General features: G+C 37.0%; 1 protein-coding gene across 4 annotated transcripts in view; it reads right to left on the bottom strand.

Moving 5' to 3' along the window:
- Positions 1-20,537, bottom strand: part of NPNT (nephronectin) — a 68,886-nt gene that overhangs the window by 28,215 nt on the left and 20,134 nt on the right. The window contains exons 3-6 of one of the 4 annotated variants that reach the window (XM_014062147.2): positions 9,989-10,039; positions 6,620-6,712; positions 5,615-5,707; positions 663-782 (exon numbers count right to left, since the gene is read on the bottom strand). In XM_014062147.2, the coding sequence (XP_013917622.2) occupies positions 663-782; positions 5,615-5,707; positions 6,620-6,712; positions 9,989-10,039 (357 nt within the window). The remainder of the gene's footprint in view (positions 1-662; positions 783-5,614; positions 5,708-6,619; positions 6,713-9,988; positions 10,040-20,537) is intronic. The other 3 variants (XM_014062153.2, XM_014062158.2, XM_014062165.2) reach the window with 3 other exon arrangements.

Genomic DNA, 20,537 nt, shown 5'->3' with positions numbered 1-20,537 from the left:
AGCGAGAAAGAGGGACAGGGCAAGTATTTTGTGAGTCATGAGGTGGCGGTGGAGAAGTCAGAGATAGAGAATAGACTTGAGGGTAGAGAGTAGTTAGTGGTTCTCTTGCCTAATATGATAGTCATATAATATAATTCCTTGGCTTCAAGGCTACTAAGCACTACTTTAAGAGCCTGTTAATTCTTGGGTTGGGCAGGAAGAAGAAATAAATTTATTTTATTGAATGTATATGCATAATTTGCATAGTCTGACCAACAATGATTAACTACTTTGTATGGTTTCATTACCTTCTGCAACAAATATTTATAACTAGGGGAGATGTGAATCTACTGCCAAGATAAGCTAAGAAGCCAATCTGTGTAAGAAGATTAATCAATTACTGTCAAGCACTGACCATGGAATTCTGATAGCAATACTGCAACTTAACAAACACCATTAATTCTGTCTATGTTATTGCCTTCCAAATATGACAGTTATGAGTCACATCAAAAATGACTTTTGTATCCTGTGAAAATAAAACAAATGGAATGCTATTCCTTCTTTTTGTTTTGTTTTATGGTCTCATTTAATAGAGTCCTTTGCTTAAGGCAAATTAACTCCTGCTTCCAAGGAATTCCACTATATTTTTTTTAAAAAAATGAAACAATGAGAACTTAACCTACTGGAACATGATCCGTCAGGCATAAGCATGTACCCATTCAGACAGTAACATTTGTAGCTTCCGTAAGTATTCATACATCGATGTTTGCAAGGCCTTGGTTTCAAGCCACATTCATTGAGATCTAAATAAGATATAGGGAGGGTGAGGAGGAAAAAATAAAAACAAAGCAAACATTAAATGCAAAGATTTTGAAGTTTCAGGAGTTTCAAAGTGTGTTCTTTTAGAAAAATAAGTCTGCTTTATATATTAGCTGACATTTTTTGGTTTTTTTTTAAAATGTACTTATAATTTGTTAAATGAGTAGGCTACCTTGTACAGGATGCTAAGCAGTAAATGTTGGCTTGTATATTACACTAAATTCTAATTTTATTTTTTATATACTGTTTTCATATTTTGATGTTTTATTGTAGACCGCCCAGAGTCCCTCTTTGAAGGAGATGGGCAAAAATGTGATGAATAAATAAATAAATAAATAAATAAATAAATAAATACATACATACATACATACATACATACATACATACATACCCCACAAGCCACATTGTAGCTTAGCATAACATCATCTGAGTTAAGGCTGTGGATAGTTTTAAGCTTGCTACCTTTGTGCAATATTCTCAATAACAAATGCTAATAAAATGTCTTTTATGGCAGTTCTGTTACTTATTCTTCGAACCAAGCATATGTTTAGATTTTGATGACTATGTTTAGTTAAATTGATGTAGTATGTTCTTTTAAAAAGAAACCTTCACTTTGGTTAAGTGGTTGTCATGAGGAATTCAATCATTACTGGATAACATAACCCAAACTTACTGAATAGATAAAAATATACACAATATATTGTAGGAAAAATGTAATAGCTTATTGAAGCTTTTACACTTTTCAGATTCAGAAAGTGTAGATTATGACGCATAGTTTGCTACATGTGGTTTGGTACACGAATTTAATGATTTTGGCAGTGTTAGAGCACAGTATTAAAATAAACCTTAATAGAGGAAATAGATTAACACTGTTTCACTAAGCTATTTACTGTTTGCTTAATTTTAATTAAACATTAATTGTATATTTTTGCTCAGTAACTTTTCAGTAACTTTAAGAAGAAGTCAAAAGTCTGGATTTTACTATTTTAAGGTTCAAATTTTACAGACTGCACTGGAAATTGGATGTTTCAAATCAGTTTCATTGTTTCTGTACTGGTATTTCAGTCAAAGGCTAGAAGTGTTGAATTAGGGTTCTACAATGTAATTTCATTAAAGAAAAAAAAATCTTTTTTTTAACCCAACTTTAGATTGGGTTAAAAACAGAACAGAAACCCACCTTTCTGTTTATATTCCGTAACAGATTTCTAAGACTGAATATATACAGCAATATTTTTATCAGTAACATGGTATGATAATAATACAAATATTAAAAGCTCCACTGTAAATTTCAATCACAAATAAAAAAAACGTTAGCCTTTGGTAGGGATTTCTCAAGTAGAAACAATTGTCTATAAATGAACCATAGACTTATTTTGTGCATTCGGAAAATAATTTAAGGCCATTAAGGCAGGCATAAGGTCACAAAGGGTTTTATACAATAACGACAGGGCAACCTTTACTCTGACCTCAGCACCTTTGATCATTTACATGGACTATGCAGACAAAGCAACAGGAATGCACACATCCCCATGTGCCTTACGAATACACTAAATAGACATTTTAGAAACACAATCCAGTGCAGCATTTCAGATACAACCCTGCCACTCTCAGAACTAATTTTGAATCCTTTTCAATCTACAGTAGTTGTAATTATCTACATCATATAACCCTGGTTTGTTTGTTTTTAATCTATTCACACACAAAGCTGTAAGATACATCACATTCTTCTTCAATTCCAAGGCTTGCCTAAGATTGAAATAAGAATGATTAGGGCAAGATTAACCATTTTTATGGTGCTGTTACATATTCTTCTCCCCAAAGTTTCCAGTTTTAACTCACTGTTTTAGCCAGTGATGCTATACCAGTACAGTGGAAACTATATAAAGGGAAGGACTAGTTAGAGATGAGATGGCAAACCTATGGCACACATACCAGAGGTGGCACGCAGAGTCCTCTCTGTGGCTACACGCGCCATCATCAGCTGCTCTTCTGCTTTCTGGTGCGCACATGTGTGCTGGCCAGCTGGCTTTCGCGGGTGCTGGAGAATGGCCTGAAAAATGCCCCCAAAACAGGTCATTTTTCAAGCCATTTTCTTGACTGTTTTCCAGGCCATTTTCGGGCTGTTTTTGGTCTGAAAAACAGCCCCCAAATGGCCAGGGAAACGGCCTGGAAAAAAGCCTGAAAACAGCCTGACCAATAACCCCAAAACAGGTATGCACGGGCCAGCCAGCTGGTCTTCGGGTTTCTGGTGCTCCAGCGTGCATGCATGCACATTCCAGTTTGGGCACTTGGTGCCAAAAAGGTTTGCCATCACTGAGTTAGAGCTAAATATGTCAGTACTTAGTTTAGTCAAAAAAGTGTAACTATTTTAATAAACCGCCATACATGTTGCGTTTTTCAAAAAGATTAGAAAATGTGTCCCCTAAACATCTTGCTTAGAATACTCTATGAACTTAAAAAGGGTAAATCTAGCAAGTTGGATCGAATATAACAAAAAGTTACAAAAACATTAATTATCAAAACCTTTTTTTAAAAAAAATCCACTTCAGTCTACCGTTTCTTTGCATTTTGAAAACAATTTAATAAGAAATGCTTTTCTTCATAACCAGGGGCTACCGATACACACAAACAGGGTACCACTAAAATAATAACATGGGAATACTGTCATCAGTACAACTATATATTGAAGAGCGTATAGCGAAAGCTAGGTGCTGAAACAGCCCTTTAAAAAAAGCCAGTCTCAAAAGCGCAGGCTGCCAAGCTTAGCTACTGCATTATAGGAAGAGGAATGGTTATTGCTTTTCTTAGAAAGCAAAGGGCTTATGTGTGCTATCATTGCAGAGCAGTTCCAAGCTAAAATATATAATGAAGACTTAACAGTTGCCCCCTAACAATGAAATACAACACTTGCTTCTAACAATGAAATATAAATCTGCTTTTCGGATTTCATAAAATCAAAACTTTTAATCACTTTCAACTGTCGGATCTGTGATGCCGACCCTATGGCATGCGTGCTCAAATTGACACACGAAGCCATGTCGCCTGGCACGCCCGGCTTTGCCTATTTGTCTTCTGGGTTTCTGACATGCATGCATGCATGACAATCAGCTGTCCATTGCATGTGCAGCAGAGTCAAAAACCAATGTGTACATGCGCACCAGTGAGCAGATTTTTTGGTGCACATGTATGCTAGAATCTGAAAGTTCAGCTTTTCCAGATTCCTTCATGAGTGTGGCAATGCTGAAAACCAGCTTGCGCATGTGTGCAAGCCAGCTAATTGTTGGGTGCACATGAATGCTAGAATCTGGAAGTTCAGCTTTTCTGGAGTGCATGCGTGATGTTTCCGTGTGACCTTTGGCAGTCAGTGCCGAAAAGGCTCGCCATCACTTTACTAGACGAAGTGAAATTGTGCTTCCAGGATCAGGCTTGGAAACCTCATCCATGCTGAGATCCATCCACAGAGGTATGGAAGGACAGGACAAGTCTGCAATATTTAAATTCTTTTCAACTTCTCTTTGTTCTTGCCTGCTCCATGCTCCAAACAAAAGTTCAGCTGGGGACAAGACAACCATCTTCCCAACCATCAAAGAACTCTAACTGTATGGGCCCATTCTCCCACTAATAATTACAGGCTGCAAGTGCACCAGCAGAAAACAAAGGAGCTATTTACCCTCAGTTCAGCAGGTAACAATATAAATGTTTAAAGAACCTTAAGGACAATTTCCTGGACCGGAAGATGTGGTAAAATATTGATCCCGGGTTAATTATTCATAATTAATAGCTTACATGGGTTATTACCTGAATCTTGTGAGTGATAGTTCCAGTTAGTATAATAACCCTTAACAAGCCACGTCTGATAGTTTCCCTGTTGCAAAAGTCACATTTTCTGAATAAACTCTATCAAACATGCAGCATTATTCTAAATGAACTTGCTATTCTCGAGATATGATGGGACTCCAGGAAGCCATGCTGGATGGAATTTCTAGAAGTATAATCCCAACAGATCTATAGAACTTCAGCCTATAAGCATTCTGATTACTATTGTCCCATGTACACTGGTCTATCTGAAGAAATGCACCAAGGACATGCTCAATTGTCACAGCTAGCAGACTTCAGGAAATAATCTAATTATATTTTTGAATAATATATTGCAAAGGGCTAGGAAGTCTGCTGTACCTCTTAATCAAATATAAGATCAGATCTATCCATTCTTCCAGCTCAAATTTTCCTATTCTGCAGAATCTTAGATGCAATATTGTCTTTCTTATCTCTTGATATTTGCTAGGTCTGACATTACCCAGATACAGCACTTTCTACTTATGTTCTTCTCAATCTCTAGGTGGAGCATCAAATCCTGGATTTTCTGCAAATCATAAGCCTTTTTTCTTAAATGTGACAAGATATATTTAAAGCTTCAGGATTGCCTGTAAGTTATATTATTATTGCCATTGCTCATACTATACGGTGCATGCATTTTACATGCTAATACTAGCACGACTGTTCCTGGAAGAAGGACATTAACAATTATTACAATTATGATGCTTACTTAACCTTATAGAAGCAAGCAGCATGTTATCAATTAAAAAAAGAGTGTAGAAAAAGTAGCATACATCAGGAAGAAAGTTGTTGTGGAAGAGAATTGTTTGGAAGATCTTAAGGAAGTGTCATTGCTCAGTCTAATTGCATGCTGCCTAGATTGCAGGCTTCCTCATGGCAGCCAGAGGTTTGTTATCCTTTCAGCCTGTTTGCAAAAGAGGTTTCCGTTGGTATTGAAGCCGTGCAGGTGGACCACCTGAAATAAAAGGATTGTCCTCACCCCTCCAAGGCAAATATGTGGCATGATCTTCCGCAGTGGTGAAAAAAGATGGTTCACTGGACCAGTGTGGAGAGGTTGCAAACAGGTGTGCAGCTTCACAATGGAGGAGAAGGCATAATAGAAGTCAAATGACTGAAACTCAGCAACACAACATGGCACTTTATTAGAGGAAATACCATTTTTGCATGTGACATTCAACTATCTCAGTTCTCTTTAAAAGAGGAGCAGCAGCAGTTTAGATTCAGGGGAAGAGACAATCAAGCTGAATTTGCTGAATAAATCCTGAATTTGCAGCATTTGCCTGAAAAAGCTGAACGTTAAACTGAGATATAGAGAAGTCGCTGCTATACAAACCTTGAGAAGGTGAATCTTCTTGTAAATCGAAAGTCAGAAATTGTTTGAACAGATGAGCATATCTTCTACTACTGGAGCACCAGAGGTGGTATTCAGCAGGTTCTGACCAGTTCTGGAGAACTGGTAGTGGAAATTTTGAGTAGTTCAGAGAACTGGTAAACACCACCTCTGACTTGCCCCGCCCCCACCTATTCTCTGCCTCCCAAGTCCCTCGTGTTGGTGCCTGTGGTGGCCCGAGCACTTTACCAGTGAAATTGGCCTCTCAAGCTCCGTTTTCAGCTGCGATGGCCTCTTGCAACCCTCTGCCAGTGAAAACAGAGCTTGGGAGAGCCATCTGCAGTCCTCCCAAGCTCCGTTTTTGCTAGTAGAGGCAACATGGGCCAGTCCTTCACTGTTTCCAGGGTGGTCCCGCGGGCCAGATCTAAGCACCCTGCAGGCCGGATCTGGCCCCCAGGCCTTGAGTTTAACACTCCTGTCCTAGAGAATGAATGAAGCAGTACCTCTGCAGTATAAATTACTTTTCCTTTATAATTCTGATAAGGATTAGGCAATAGCTGTTAGCTACAATGAAAACAAAGCAATTAACTGAAGTTTTATAAAGAAATTTGAGTTTTATTTGTTTTTCTTTCTCTTTTTTTTTTGTTTCCTTACCTTGGTTGCATATTTTCCCAGTGTATCCTGGATGACATTTGCATTTGTTTGGACCAATACATTCTCCATGCTTACATCCAGGTTGACAAACAGCTGTGAATACCCAAAAAAGAAGGCTATTATTCTTCTCTCAAATTAAAATGCACACATAATTAAAGATATTAAATAAATGTTCCTGATCTTCGTAGCTGTTACCTGCTTTTATTGTTGTTGTTTTACAGTTTGTTTTGAGAAGTTAAAAAAAGAACAGCAAGGTCTTCACTAACTGTAATAAAATATATTAAATAGTATCCTTTATTAGAGTTAGAATAGTGTAGTAGTACTGCCTTTCAGTACTGTATATTTCTACTACAAAACTCCACCTCTAGACACATTTTCCCAAAGAAAAAATAAATAAAGCTGAGTTATTTATAAAACAAACAATCATAAACAAAACTGGTTTCTTGCCCAAAAAATGCTATCTTTTTGCCACAATCTTTATTTGGTATATGTATTTAAATACAAAATCTTAGCTATATTTTGTCATGTAAAGAAATAAAAAATTTGTAACAATTGCAAGTTGCTAATCAAGGGTGTCAGAATTAAGACCCTTTGGGTTGGGTGGAGGGAGGGAGGGAGGGAGGGACAGGGGCTGCTCCCAGGAAAATTACTAGGAGGTTGCAGCCGTTAGTGCATAACGAATCCTTCTGCCATGGTAAATAAACAGAAACTGCAAAGAGATTGCTTTTAATTAAATGCAAAGTAAGCTTATCCTTCAACAACATTTTGTTAGGTTCACATTTTACAAGGTGGCAACTTTTGTCAAAAAAATCCCTATATATATGATACGAACAACAGAGAAAAATTAGAATACTGTGGATTGACAATGACCTTATTTAAATACTCTGTGAATATGACTGTACCATGTTTTCCCCAAAATTAGACGGGGTCTTATTTTCCTTTGACTCCCCCCCCCAAATAAGTACTTGGCCTTATTTTCGGGGAGGTCTTATTTTTGAGGTCCAGGAGGTGGCGAGTGTGGTCACCTTATGGCTGCTGCTATGTTGCAATATTCTTATTTTGGGGGGACATTTTTGGGAGCTACTTAAAGCAAGGACTGACCTTTGAAAACTGAATGTTTTTTTAAAAAATTATGGAGCTACCTGATAATCTTTGCTTGCTGACAAGAAATACCAATATAACAAATAATAATTTGCTTTACTGATTAAATTTTAAATGGAATGTATGACCTTATAAAGAATATTCTTTATTCCAGGTAAGTTTATTATCCCAAAATTACAATGGCTGAAAGTGCATATTTACAGTTTGTTAATATGCTTTCAGAAATCTTTACTGCAGGCAGGTGGTTTTTAATCTTTGAGCAGTTCAATATGCAATCTTTTCTTCTATCATCTTGGAATGACAGTGCCAAATGCAGGGAAAATAATATTCTGTCTATTTTAAATATAGCAGGCATTAGGATTCCAGAGAGATTTTCAACTGGTTAAATCACTGCCACTTTAGATTAGAGTTGTGTATGAACCAATCCCAGCAAATAATGCACTGCTTTACATTTTGAAAGTGTTATTTCATTGCACTCATGGACAAAAATATCTCCAATGCCCAGGAGTTAAACTACTTGGATTTTTCATGTAATAGTACATCTATACTGTAAATCAAGATAATATATGGCGAACATTCCTTAGTGTAGTACATAATATTGGAATGTCTCCAGAAATTTCAGTAGAATTATTCAGACAGTAATGTCTGAAGCAGATTCTCAAATACTATGGCAGGCAAACAAGTTGCCACAAGGGAGGTTGACACTGATTTGGAAACAAAGCCACCCATAATTTTGGCCTGAGAAATGGAAATATCCAGATAACTTAAAACTTAATTTTCTCTCGAAATATATGGGCATGGACTTCAGCCCATATAAACCCTGGGCTGAAGTCCATTCTAGGATTCCTTGCTTTATCTTCTGCAGCAATTAGAAGATTGGGAAAAATCTCAAAATTATGAACATAGTCCATAAAGGAACAACATTATCCCTGTATAGAATCCTCATCTCAACTTCTTTATTAAATGTCAATGTAATTTTTTAAAAGAATGATTATTATAGCAGCATCCTAGATGGGTGGAAGGATATGGACTGATTCCAGTCACAGGAAGTCTCATTCCCCAGAAAATACTGGGTATTCTTCTTCTACATTCAGTCCAAATGGCACCCTTGGTGGTAGCAACCCTATTCTATACATAATTATATGTTTGTAAGCCAAATTCCAAGATTCACTTGGATGTATAAAAAGAATAGTGTAAAGAATCTTTCAGAGGAATATAACCCAGATATCAAATCTGTTGGGACACCTTAATGTGAAGCAAACATGTTGAGAAGTAAATCTTTAGTGAGGTAACTGTCTAGATAGGTATTTGCTTAGGAACTTTTAAAGAGCTATTCTGAATCCTTGTCAATTAGTTCTAATTGAATTAGTAAATATATTTTAGATTCCACAGCAGAGGGTCTTGTCTTGAGTTATATGCCTGTATTACATAAATCAAGGTACAGGGCAGCTAGATTAATTTTATGCGCACTGGGTTTTCTCACTTGGGCTCTTTCTAGATGTGTTGGGACTGCAACTCCTAGAAATCCTAACAGATCTGGAAAGCCACTGGTTGAGCATAACTATTGAATGTTGCTGGGCAGTTGCAAATGTCATGGGGTTAATAGCTGTTAGGTTGATGGCAGTGTGACCACCACTGAAGGCCAACTGTGGGCAGATAGTGGGCTTTCCTATGTAGTTGGCTGGTGAGTGTTGGAAGAGTCTGCTGTACTAGATGGGCCAACAGTACAATCCAATAGGACACCACATATGCTATGTTCTCCTCTGGATTTTGGATGCCTAGATAGGACCCAGCTAGATACCATCAGAAATATTTCTAAGGAAACATGCATAGAGGTTCAGTGCAATCCTAACAAGATTTGTTCATAAGGAAGTTTCATGGTATTCCCAGGTAAGCATATACAACATTGCTAGCTTGGCCACTATTTCTGACAGTGATTCATTTGCATACAACAACACTGAAATAAATGAGCATGTTACAGTATAGCATTGTTTAACATTGTAAATTGATAAACAATGTAGAACAGACTTTCCTAATATCTTATCTATAAAACTGAAAATGATGCCACAATTGATTCATATTAGTTATGAAATCCTCCACTGTATGGGAATGCTTCAAAAAAAAGAGTTTCATTGCCTTAAAATAATAAATAAAACAAATACACATTTCTTCTGAATTTACATGAATAATATTATTTCCCCAAATTATCAGTTACAGCTCCAAAACACCATTGTGCCAAAATTATTTTAAGAAATATGTTCAGCTAACCTTTGGGTTGGCACCTTATCCTGGCTATTCTCTGCCTTAAGATGTAGAAAGCTGCAAAACAAATTTCCATAAAAAGCAATTCAAGCTGTTTTTAAAAAATATTCCTGAAAGGAGGGTGAACTTGGATGGGATTTTATCAACTTGCTACATTCCTGCAGACTTAACACACACTGAACATTCTTAGTTTTTTTTTTCTGAAGCAAAAATAATAATAAACTGGGACACATGTAAAAAAAAAGAATACCTTATATGTCATTAACTTGCTATGAGGGTTTGCAATGAGATACATTCTGTATAAAATTAACAAAAAGACATTGTGTCATGCGGCTCCTTTTTGACCTATTTAACTCCAAAGGTAGTGAAATAGGTTTCCTAATCTCACCACACAATACATTGTGGTAAAACAGTTTATTTCAAAATCCCAGTTCAAATGCAATTGAAATATTCAGAATATATTTTTTTCTTTTAAAGAAACAGTGTCCTTTTCTATCCAACTATAGTATCCATTTTTGGCCCAATTGACATCACTTATAAATTTAGCAAACATAAAAAGAACCTTTGGGCATCTTAGAGACTACAAGTGCACAAAAGCTCAAGACAACAAACTTAATGACTACTAAGATGCCATAAAACCCTTGACAGTTTCTGCTGTAGATTAACACAGCCATTCATTTAGCAATAGCAATAGGACTTAGACTTATATACCTCTTTACAGTGCTTTACAGCCCTCTCTAAGTGGTTTTTCAGAGTCAGCTTATTGCCCCCCCAACAATCTGGGTCCTCATTTTACCAACCTTGGAAGGATGGAAGGCTGAGTCAACCTTGAGCCTGGTGAGATTTGAACTGCCAAATTACAGATAGTCGGCAGTCAGCAGAAGTAGCTTGCAGTACTGCACTTTAACCACTATGCAACCGAGGCTCATAAATTTAGGAATTTAACTAGAATGTTTTATCAACTGTGAGACAATTGAAAATTAAAATTGTTAAAATTTTAATACATTGGATTACAGCAGTTTATAGATTGGGGGCTTTTTTATTTGTTTGGCGTTGGCTTGTGTGATATATGAACTTCACCATTGTTGTTTGTAAACTATGATTTATGCTTTAGTATTTTTCCTGAACTAGGCTATTATGGCTTATTCAACAATTTATAAGTTTGCCATTATTAAAAAGCTAAGATTTAAGATGTTTGTCTGGAATTGGGAAGGTCCAGCATCAATTGATGCTAAGATGTCCATGAAATTTCACCTTGAGCTCAGGGGTGAAATCCACTTACCTTTGCTACCGGTTCGGTAACAGTGTGAGTGTGCGTGCCCACCTCCGTGCATGCACAGTATCTCCCGCACATGCGCAAAGCATGAAAAATGGTGTGATGATGTCTGGGTGGGTGGGCGGAGCCTGCTACTGAACGCGCCTGCAAAGGTAAGCGAACAGCGAGGGGGGAGAATCCGCTGTGCCACGTGATTTAGATTAGCTAGAAAGCAGGAAATCCTGCTTTCTACCTGATATAAATCACGCATCACAGCTGATCGTCAGAAAAACTAATTCACCCGAACTGGTTTCATTTCTTTAAACTACCAGTTCGGGCTAACCAGTAGCACTTTTACTATCAGTTCGGGCGAACCAGTCCGAACCGGTAGCATTTCACCCCCTGCTTGAGCTCCTAGAGATAAAGTGGGATAAAAATCAAAATCATGTTAGCAGTAATGATAATAAGGCACTCCAAGAACAAGGGGGCCTGCAACCCAAAGTAGTTTAAAAGGTTCAATAATTAATTTGCTGCAGTTGTAGCATTGGGTGATTTTAGCCTTTCAAGCCACATTGTCCCAAAATTGAAATTAAACTGAAATGCTAGAGAAGAAACACAACAGCAATAGCATTTGGACTTATATACCATTCCATAATGCTTTACAGCTCTCTCTAAGCAGTTTACAGAGTCAGCATATTGCCCCCAATCTGGTTTTACCCACCTTGGAAGGATGGAAGGCTGAGTCAACCTTGAGCTGTCACAATTGAACTGCTGGCAGTGGGCTGAATTAATCTGTAATATTGCATTCTAACCACTTTGCCACCACAGCTCGGTAGCATTTCAGTTTCATTTCAATTTCAGTTATTTAAAATAATGTAATTCAAGATCCAGGGACAAAAAGAGTAAGTTCTGACCTAAATCTTGTTTAGGCCGAATAGCAAGCCATGGTCCAATGTTATGTGAACTAGCAACGAAGAAAAGGCAGTTGCCTGTTCTCCTTCCCTCTCATGTATGAAGAGAGTTTGCTTGCTCCTGTTGTTCACTTGTGCATCATGAAAGTAAGAGAAAAAAGCAAAATTCCTAATGAGCACAAATCTTGTCACAATGGATACTGTTTCCTTAAAAATGCAATGCATATTCCCTTTGAAATTTTGCCATCAGACTTTTTCAAGCTATCATTAGAGAGGAGGAAAAAAAGAATAACAGAATCTCATTCTTTTCTGGGCAAACAAAATAATGCAATTCTGTATTAGTTCAGCTTATAATATTTCAGATTCATAAACTAAAACTTAAGAGAGTGACAATAATCATCCCATATTGTACTACTACTTTTTTTTTTGTAATGGAAAAGTTTTATACTCTGGAACGGAGCATGATCAGGGCCAAAAACCTGATTCTCAGAATAAGCTACCTTAAATTAATATACAGAATTGCATTAAAAACATAATAATTCTTCTCCCCACCAAAATAACGTTTTCCCCTTCCATGATATCTTTTGGCAACACTCAAAAACAAATTCCACAGTTAATAATAAACATGCATTAAAAGGAACATTAATGTTTTGAAAGGGCAGAATTTAACAAGTAGTTTTAGCCCCAAAGCATAAAAAAGAAACAGTATTTTCTCAAGCATATTTTTTTTCTGCAGCTGTAGCGAGAGGGCAGAAGCATGCAAAGGGTTGAGTTGCAATGTTTGATGAAGCTCCCTATAAATTTTGTCTGCGTTTTAGTGAAGTAGTTAAACAAAGTCAGTGTTTTGGAAGCATTTTCATGATCAAAGGGATTTTCATGATGTTGGCTTAGAAAGTAATTTTAGGAACAGAAGTGGAAGATGAGCATTCTTTGAAGCTGAAAGCAGTTTTCTGACTGTGGCAAACTACTGTAGTCCAGCAATATATTATCTTATATTTCTGGGCTGGCAATGAAGTCTTTAAATCTGATCACAGGTAATCCTCACTTACCATCCACAAGAGAGGCCGGCAACCCTATTATTAAATAGCATAGCCATTAAATGTGGTATCACGTGACTTGCAACTTTCTGCTAGCTTCCCTATCGAATTTGCTTGTTGGAAAATGGCTCTGAATGTTTCAAATGGCGAGCACATGACCACAAGATTCTACATGCATATTGGTTGCCAAGCATCTAAATCAGGGGTGTTGAGTTCGCGGCTCACGGACCAGATGCGGTCCGTGCTAGCCACGCCCACTCCCCATTTAACAAAGGGAGGGTTGTGATACATCACGTGATGTCATCATGAGTTTGACACCCCTGATCTAAATCATAATCACTGTAACAGCCACAAGATCTTATTTGAAGCACCGTCATCATTTCAAATGGTCACTAAATTATGGTTGGTAAACCAAGGACTATCTGCAATGTCTGTGGACCTTAAAACATATGAAAAATTCTTAAGATACTTGTATTAATGTGAAAGTGAGAATGCTTTCTGTGCTTTTACTACAAAGTGTGCATCATTAACCATGCAATCTTAAACAGTTTTGTTCAGAAGGAAGTTTTAACAATTATATTCACTTATCTTGTTTAGACTTGGTTTGTTAAGCTACAATTTGTTGAGTAGAGTATACACATGTTAAAGTCAACCACATGGGTTATAACTTTTAATAGTTGGGTTCATGCAACACAGAGCAAGCGAAACCAATCAAACAAATGAACCATATTTGTGTTAGCATACTTTACTTCTTTATCATTTGCATTTCAGTAATATACATGCTTCACCAAAACAAATAAACCGTATTCGAGATTGGAGTGTTCTATAACTGAAGCCACTTGGTCTTTGTAGCTTCTTCTCTAAGTGTTTAGCTAGATGTAAATTAAAAAAAGATGCAATTTTATTCTGCAGCACTGTCGATATTGTCAATAAGTGGGGTTTTGTTCTAAAAAAGAAAAATATCAGTAGAAGAAAAAGCTAAAAAAAATTTAAAACATCAGAAACTAAACTGACTATTTCCTATACATATTTGCTTTCCACAAATTACTTTAGCCAACTCAGAGTTATCTTTAAATGAGGCAGAGAATCACACTAAAAGTAGGATTGATCGATTGACAAGCATGGAAAGTATACAATTCAGGATTTTATAATAAAGTGAGCAAAACTACATCCTATGATAACTCTTCATAGGAGGGGGTACAATGAATCAGAGCTTATTAGGGAGCCATGGTTATGCAGTGGTTAAAAATGCAGTATTGCAGGCTAACTCTACCCACTGCTAGCAGTTTGATTCTCACCAGGCTCAAAGTTGACTCAGACTTCCCTCCTTCTGAAGTTGGTAAAATGAGGACCCAGATTGTTGGGGGTAATATGCTGATTCTATAAACTGCTTAGCACTTATATACTGCTAAGAAGCAGTATATAAGTGCTATAGCTATTGCTATTTCACTCTTTCTAAATTTTTGTAACCTTCTTGCTTATCTGAATGGAGTTGTACCTTTAAAATTATCATCTCTGCAAACTGAATAATCTGTCATGAATCATAAAAGCTAAATCCTGCTAATGTAATTTTTTTTTTTTTTTTAGCTGGCTTTAATAATTGTGAGAACATCCGTCTCTAAAGAGTTTTCAATATCCTTTCAAACCAATCAACGGTCTTTGACCAAATTAACAGACATCACAGAGGTCTTTGCACACATTCATAGACACAAATGTGTTGCAAAAATAAACAATCTGCATGTATCTGAGTAACCCAGAAGGTAGGTTTTAAGAGTTTGAAAACCACATTCCCAGCCACAAAAAAAAGACTTTTCCAGAGGTTATAATCACAGCCAACTACAAAGAACAGATGATAATTATCTTGAGATAAATTAGCCCCCAAACATAACTTAGATATTGTTCTCAGCCCCTTTTATCTTTTTGAAGTATTTTAAATGAAGCCATCTTGTATTTTAAAATAACTGATTATGTATTTTTAAATTCCTAAATCTAAAGACTACCCTATTATGCTGAAGTTTTAAAAGGAAACATTTTACACCTCTGTTATTGCTGTACTTTCAGGGTACGTAGAGAAGAGATTGCATGTAACAATGCTTAATGTTTGTTTAAGATGGTATACATTAAAGAGCAGCAATCAAGTTTAATAATATGTTAAGTGATACATCAAAAGCAAATATCTGCTCTATGGATTGTGGAATAAAGAATGGTGTGGAGGCCATGTACTTGGGATATATCCAACTTTTTTCATGACACATTGGGATTCTTTAAGAAAACATGGAAGGGTTCCAATACTTTGGATCACATCTGTAAGTACATAACACCGAAGCATCAAGGAAATTAAACCCAACTCATATCATATTTAGGACACCTATTTACAGGTAATCCTCAACATACGACAACATTTGAGCTCAAAATTTCTGCTGCTAAGCGAAAATTGAGTCCTGCCCCATGTTACCACCTTTCTTGCCATAGTTATTAAGTGAATCACTGCAGTCGTTAAGTTAGTAAAATGGTTGTAAAGTGAATCTGGCTTCCCCATTGACTTTCCTTGTCAGAAGGTCTCAAAAGTTGATCACATGACCCTGGGGACACTGCAACCATGTGTGTCTGAATTTTGATCACATGATGCTGCAAAAGTCGTAAATGTGAAAAAGAATCGTACATCACTTTTTTCAATGTCGTTGTAACCTCAATCATCAAATGAATGGTTCTAAGTCAAGGACTACCTGTACTGATAAGTGATCCAGGCTCTCTACATTTTCCTAATAATAATGTTTATCTAACCTACCTTTGAATTGTTGATCTAACAATCAGCAGAAAGGTAAAAACTCATAATAAGGTCGAACGGTTGGAAAGGCATGAAGGGCATAGCAAATGCAGCTGCTATAATCTAGATTTCACTGTTATTTCTTTTTCTGTACTCCATGTCTTTCCTTTCTTCAATGTATTAGCCATTACTACATAGCTACACTTTGTATTGTGTTGTCCATCCCAAAAGAGAATACTGTAGTCAGTGGTGGGTTTCACTTATTTTTACTAACAGTTCGCCCGGCGTGTACATACTCATTTTGTGTGCCTTCTGTGCATGCGCCTGGCCTTCTGCGCATACACATTGCTCTCTCTCTCATGCCTTCCACATATGCGTCCAGCCCCAGCCTAAAAAAAAAGTGGCTAAAGAGGACGGCATAGCACCAGGGGAGGTGGACAGGGCCACCTGCGATCTCTGCTACCGGTCCGCCTAAACCGGTCTGAACCGGCTGAATACCACCTCTGATTGTAGTGTGATATAAATGTATGTATACTAAACAAAAACAATGAAGCTAAATTAAATGCTTTTATTTACAGCCACCCAGTTAATAGTTCTGCATTTTACTATTAACTTCAAGATGTATAATCCAAATTGCCAGCCTAATTATATTAGCAAAAGTTCCCTGCTCCTTGGGAGTGATTTGGCTGGGTCACCTCTGCCTTAAGGAACCAAATTGGCTCCAAAATGGCATATGACTTAAATAACACCTGTTCATTACATAGGAAACAACAACAATTTTGAAAAATATCCAGAAATGCAAGTTCACAAGTGGCCAGTCTTCTCCAACTTTCATAAAAGTCAAAATTTCAATTATATATTTAAAGACATAGAATTTCATTTTGCCAAGGTAAAGAATGGTATGTGCCTTTGGGCTTTTCATATTAACCACATCAAATTTGCTACTTCGATTTTCTTTCATTTTAATAGAGTTATTGTCAACTTTACTAGTTCAGACAAGAAACCCAACCCGATGAGCTAATTCTATTTTATTGTAAAGCTACCTTAACAGAACTCTGTAAGTTTGAAAGTACAATTTCCTCCCCATCTCCTTTACAGACGAGGAAATTAGAGAGGGTCTCTTTTGAAACTCTTGTTCTAATCACTATCTAGTTGCAATCTATGCTGGGTCTTATCTGGGCATTTCCTAGGTAGTGTCCCCAGGCCTAATTTTGCAAGATCTTTCCCATATTCTATTGGTTCCTTGCTTGCCACAGTTGTTATGTGAATCACTTTAGATGTTAAGTGAGTAACACTTAAGTGAATCTGGCTTCCTCAGTACACTGCAAGCATAATAAACATGAGTCAGCTATCAAGCATCCAAATTCTGATCACATGACTGCAACAGTTGTAAATGTGAGAAATTGTCGTTACACTTTTTCTGTGCTGTTCTAACTTTGAAAGTTCACTAAACGAACTGTTTTAAATTTAGGTCTATCTGTCATATGTACAGTTTGAACTGAAATGCAGGGTTTTTTTTAACAGTCCTGATTTTTTCTACTACCTGATGCCTTTCTACACCTCCATGGATTGCAACTCTCCTCTGGAGGGAATTGTGATGAATTCCCCAAAGCTGCTTACAGATGTCATTTTGGGGAGTTCAGAGTCCCTTCTACCATGTTTCCCCAAAAATAAGACAGGGTCTTATTTTCTTTTGATCCCTGACATAAGCACTTGGCCTTATTTTCGGGGAGGCCTTATTATTTTTGAGGTGCAGGAGGCAGCGAGCATGGTCACCTTGTGGCTGCTGCTGTGTTGCAATATTTTCAAGGAGGGCTTATTCTTGGGGGAGGGCTTATTTTAGTGCATGCGCTTAAAAGCCTTATTTGGCTTATTATCTGGGGGAGGTCTTATTTTCAGGGAGACAGGGTAGGAATCTCTGGAATTAATTAACCCTGAAAAACAGACACATTATGTTTCCGGTGTGCCTATCTCTACAGAGTTACTACATAAATGCACAGTCAGAAACCCAAATTAAGCCTATAGGATACAAGCTCCTGAACTGCAGCTTGCAAGGTTATTTCTTCAACTTTAGTAAAGTTACTATCAAACAAATCTTTCTGACCATTCCAAAGAATATTTTAAAATCAGAGCAGGCTAGGCTGATATGGTATAAATAAACCAACCAGCCAAATACTGCAAAGTATTTCTATAAGAAGTAACTAAGAGTTGGATGCTCAGGCTGTGATCTTAACAGGGATCTTGCAAATAAGCAGAATGATCCCGCCTTCCTTATGTTACATATCCAATGTCTCTTTTCCAGAGCAATTTTTCCTGCCTTTCGTAGGCAGGAAAAATAAAGGAGAATATTTGTAGCTCAGGGTTGAAATGAGGGGTCCTTGGTGCTTTCTGAGCTTGCTTGTTTTCTTGCAAACATGTGAATACCCTAACTAGGTACTATTGAGCACTGATGATGTTACCTAGTTCGGGTAATGAAATGTTTGCAAGAAAACAAGCAAGCTCAGAGAGTACCAAGGACCCCTCAATTATATATGTACCTACACCCATACACAAAGAGCAATCCTCAACATGCCAGCCATTAACCTATTCACCCTTAATTATCTTTAAAGGGAAAAAATCGTTGCAGAACCCAGATTAATATCTTCCAATGATTAACAGAATTTTTAAAAAATGTTTATATATCCAGAATCTCCCCAGCTACCCAATTCATCCACTGCTATGCTATGTTGTTTTACTATGAAAGAGTGTGCTGAGCTGCTAATAAAATTAGTTAAAATCCCAAGATAGGTCCAGTACAGTTGGTCCTCAAGGTACGACCAGACCCGAACCAAAATTTCTCTTGCTAAGTGAGACATTTGTTAAGTGAATTTCCCCATATTTCTACAACCTTTCTAGACACAGTTGCTAAGTGAACCACTGCAGCAATTAAGTTAGTGACAAAGTTGTTAAGTGAATCTGGCTTCCCCATTGACTTTGCTTGTCAGAAGGTCACAAAAAGGGAACCACACAACTCTGGGACACTGCAATCCACATAAAAATGAGTCAGTTGCCAAGTATCTGAATTTTGATCACATGACCATGGGAATGTTGGTTTTTTCAATGCCCTTGTAACTTTGAACTGTCACTAAATGAACAGTTGTAAGTCAAGGAGTACATGTAGGTATTAAAAATAGCTTTCACATGCACGCGCACGCACACACATACATACTATATACAAATCACAGCTACCAATTTTAATTTCTCATGTACTGTTCTGTGTCTATATTAGAACTCTTTTTCCTTTTCGACTCTTTTCAAATTCTTAGATAAAATCTAAGATCTATAAAACACTATCTAATCTTTACCCCTTTCCTTTACTTTTGATGTGAATAGTCACATAAAACTGGGAACGGTTGGGGGGTGAGCTCTTTCAGACAGCACTAATTTGTTGCTAAAATAAATAATAAAACTTTGCTTTTAACATTAAGGATTTCTAAGTCGAACCGATCCAAAGCTGGCTGTCGTATGGCCAAAAATGAGAAGGATATTATGGTGATCAGTGTCAGCCTACAATTGCCATTCAGACTGCACGCCACAGTACCCATCACCTGTTACTTTCTAGTGATCACTAAAGAGGATGCTTCAATTGTCACAGTTTTGATTCCTAGGCCAAGCTACTTCTTGGAACTGGAAGATCATATTGCACAAAGGGCAATTTATTTCTTTGCAACTCTTGCTTTGAAGTCAATGAAATCCTTTCTCCTCTGAAGCTTCCACTCTTGGAAAGCATAAGTGGAAATTTCAGTAGTATGAAGATAGGAGGGCAAACTTTTAAAACAGCTCCCATTTTTTGATACCCATCCACTGTTCTGTTTCTACTGATGTTATTTAGTTTGGATAATTACACATCTGCAAGAAAACAACTAAATTCAGACAGCACCAAGGACACCTCTTTTTAATCCTAGGGTACAAATATTCTCTATCAGTAAGTACCCAGTATTTCCATATCTTTTAATTAGAAAAAAATGCTGCTTTCCTTTTGAGCTGTATACAATAATTACATTTTGATATAAACTATGCAACTTATACCGAACTTGAAACCTTTATCAGGGCTGTGGCTTTTTAATTTAGACACACACACACACACACACACACACACACACACAGAGAGAGAGAGAGAGAGAGAGAGAGAGAGAGAGAGAGATATGAAAAGGCAATTTTCATATTAAACTCAAGTCAGGAAATCAGAATAGTTTTGTTTTTCTTTTATTTTGTTTCATTGTACTGAGAACTTTATCCTCACATTATTGGAACCAAGCTGAATGCATAAAATCCAAATAGATTTTTAAAATGTTTTTCATTATAAATTATGATGACTTCTATACCAGTAATTTGTCTTCTCACAGGAAATAAGTGGGCTAGTAGTGCTGGATCTGCAAATAGGTGCAAGATGAAGATAAGAGTGATTGCTGTTCCTGCTTTTACAAAGACCTCAATATGTGTCCTAAATTGTCATTCTGTGCTGACTGGAGAATATAGAGATAGCTGAACTATGAAGATACAAGGGCTTGGAAAATTACATTCCTGTGGAAGTTAGGAGTTTCCT

The sequence above is a fragment of the Thamnophis sirtalis genome, unplaced genomic scaffold (genome assembly GCF_051295495.1).
Source record: "Thamnophis sirtalis isolate CommonGarterSnake01/CBP01778 unplaced genomic scaffold, rThaSir2_p1.2 scaffold_10, whole genome shotgun sequence".
NCBI lineage: Eukaryota > Metazoa > Chordata > Lepidosauria > Squamata > Natricidae > Thamnophis > Thamnophis sirtalis.
This window is presented reverse-complemented; position numbering and strand designations above follow the sequence as displayed.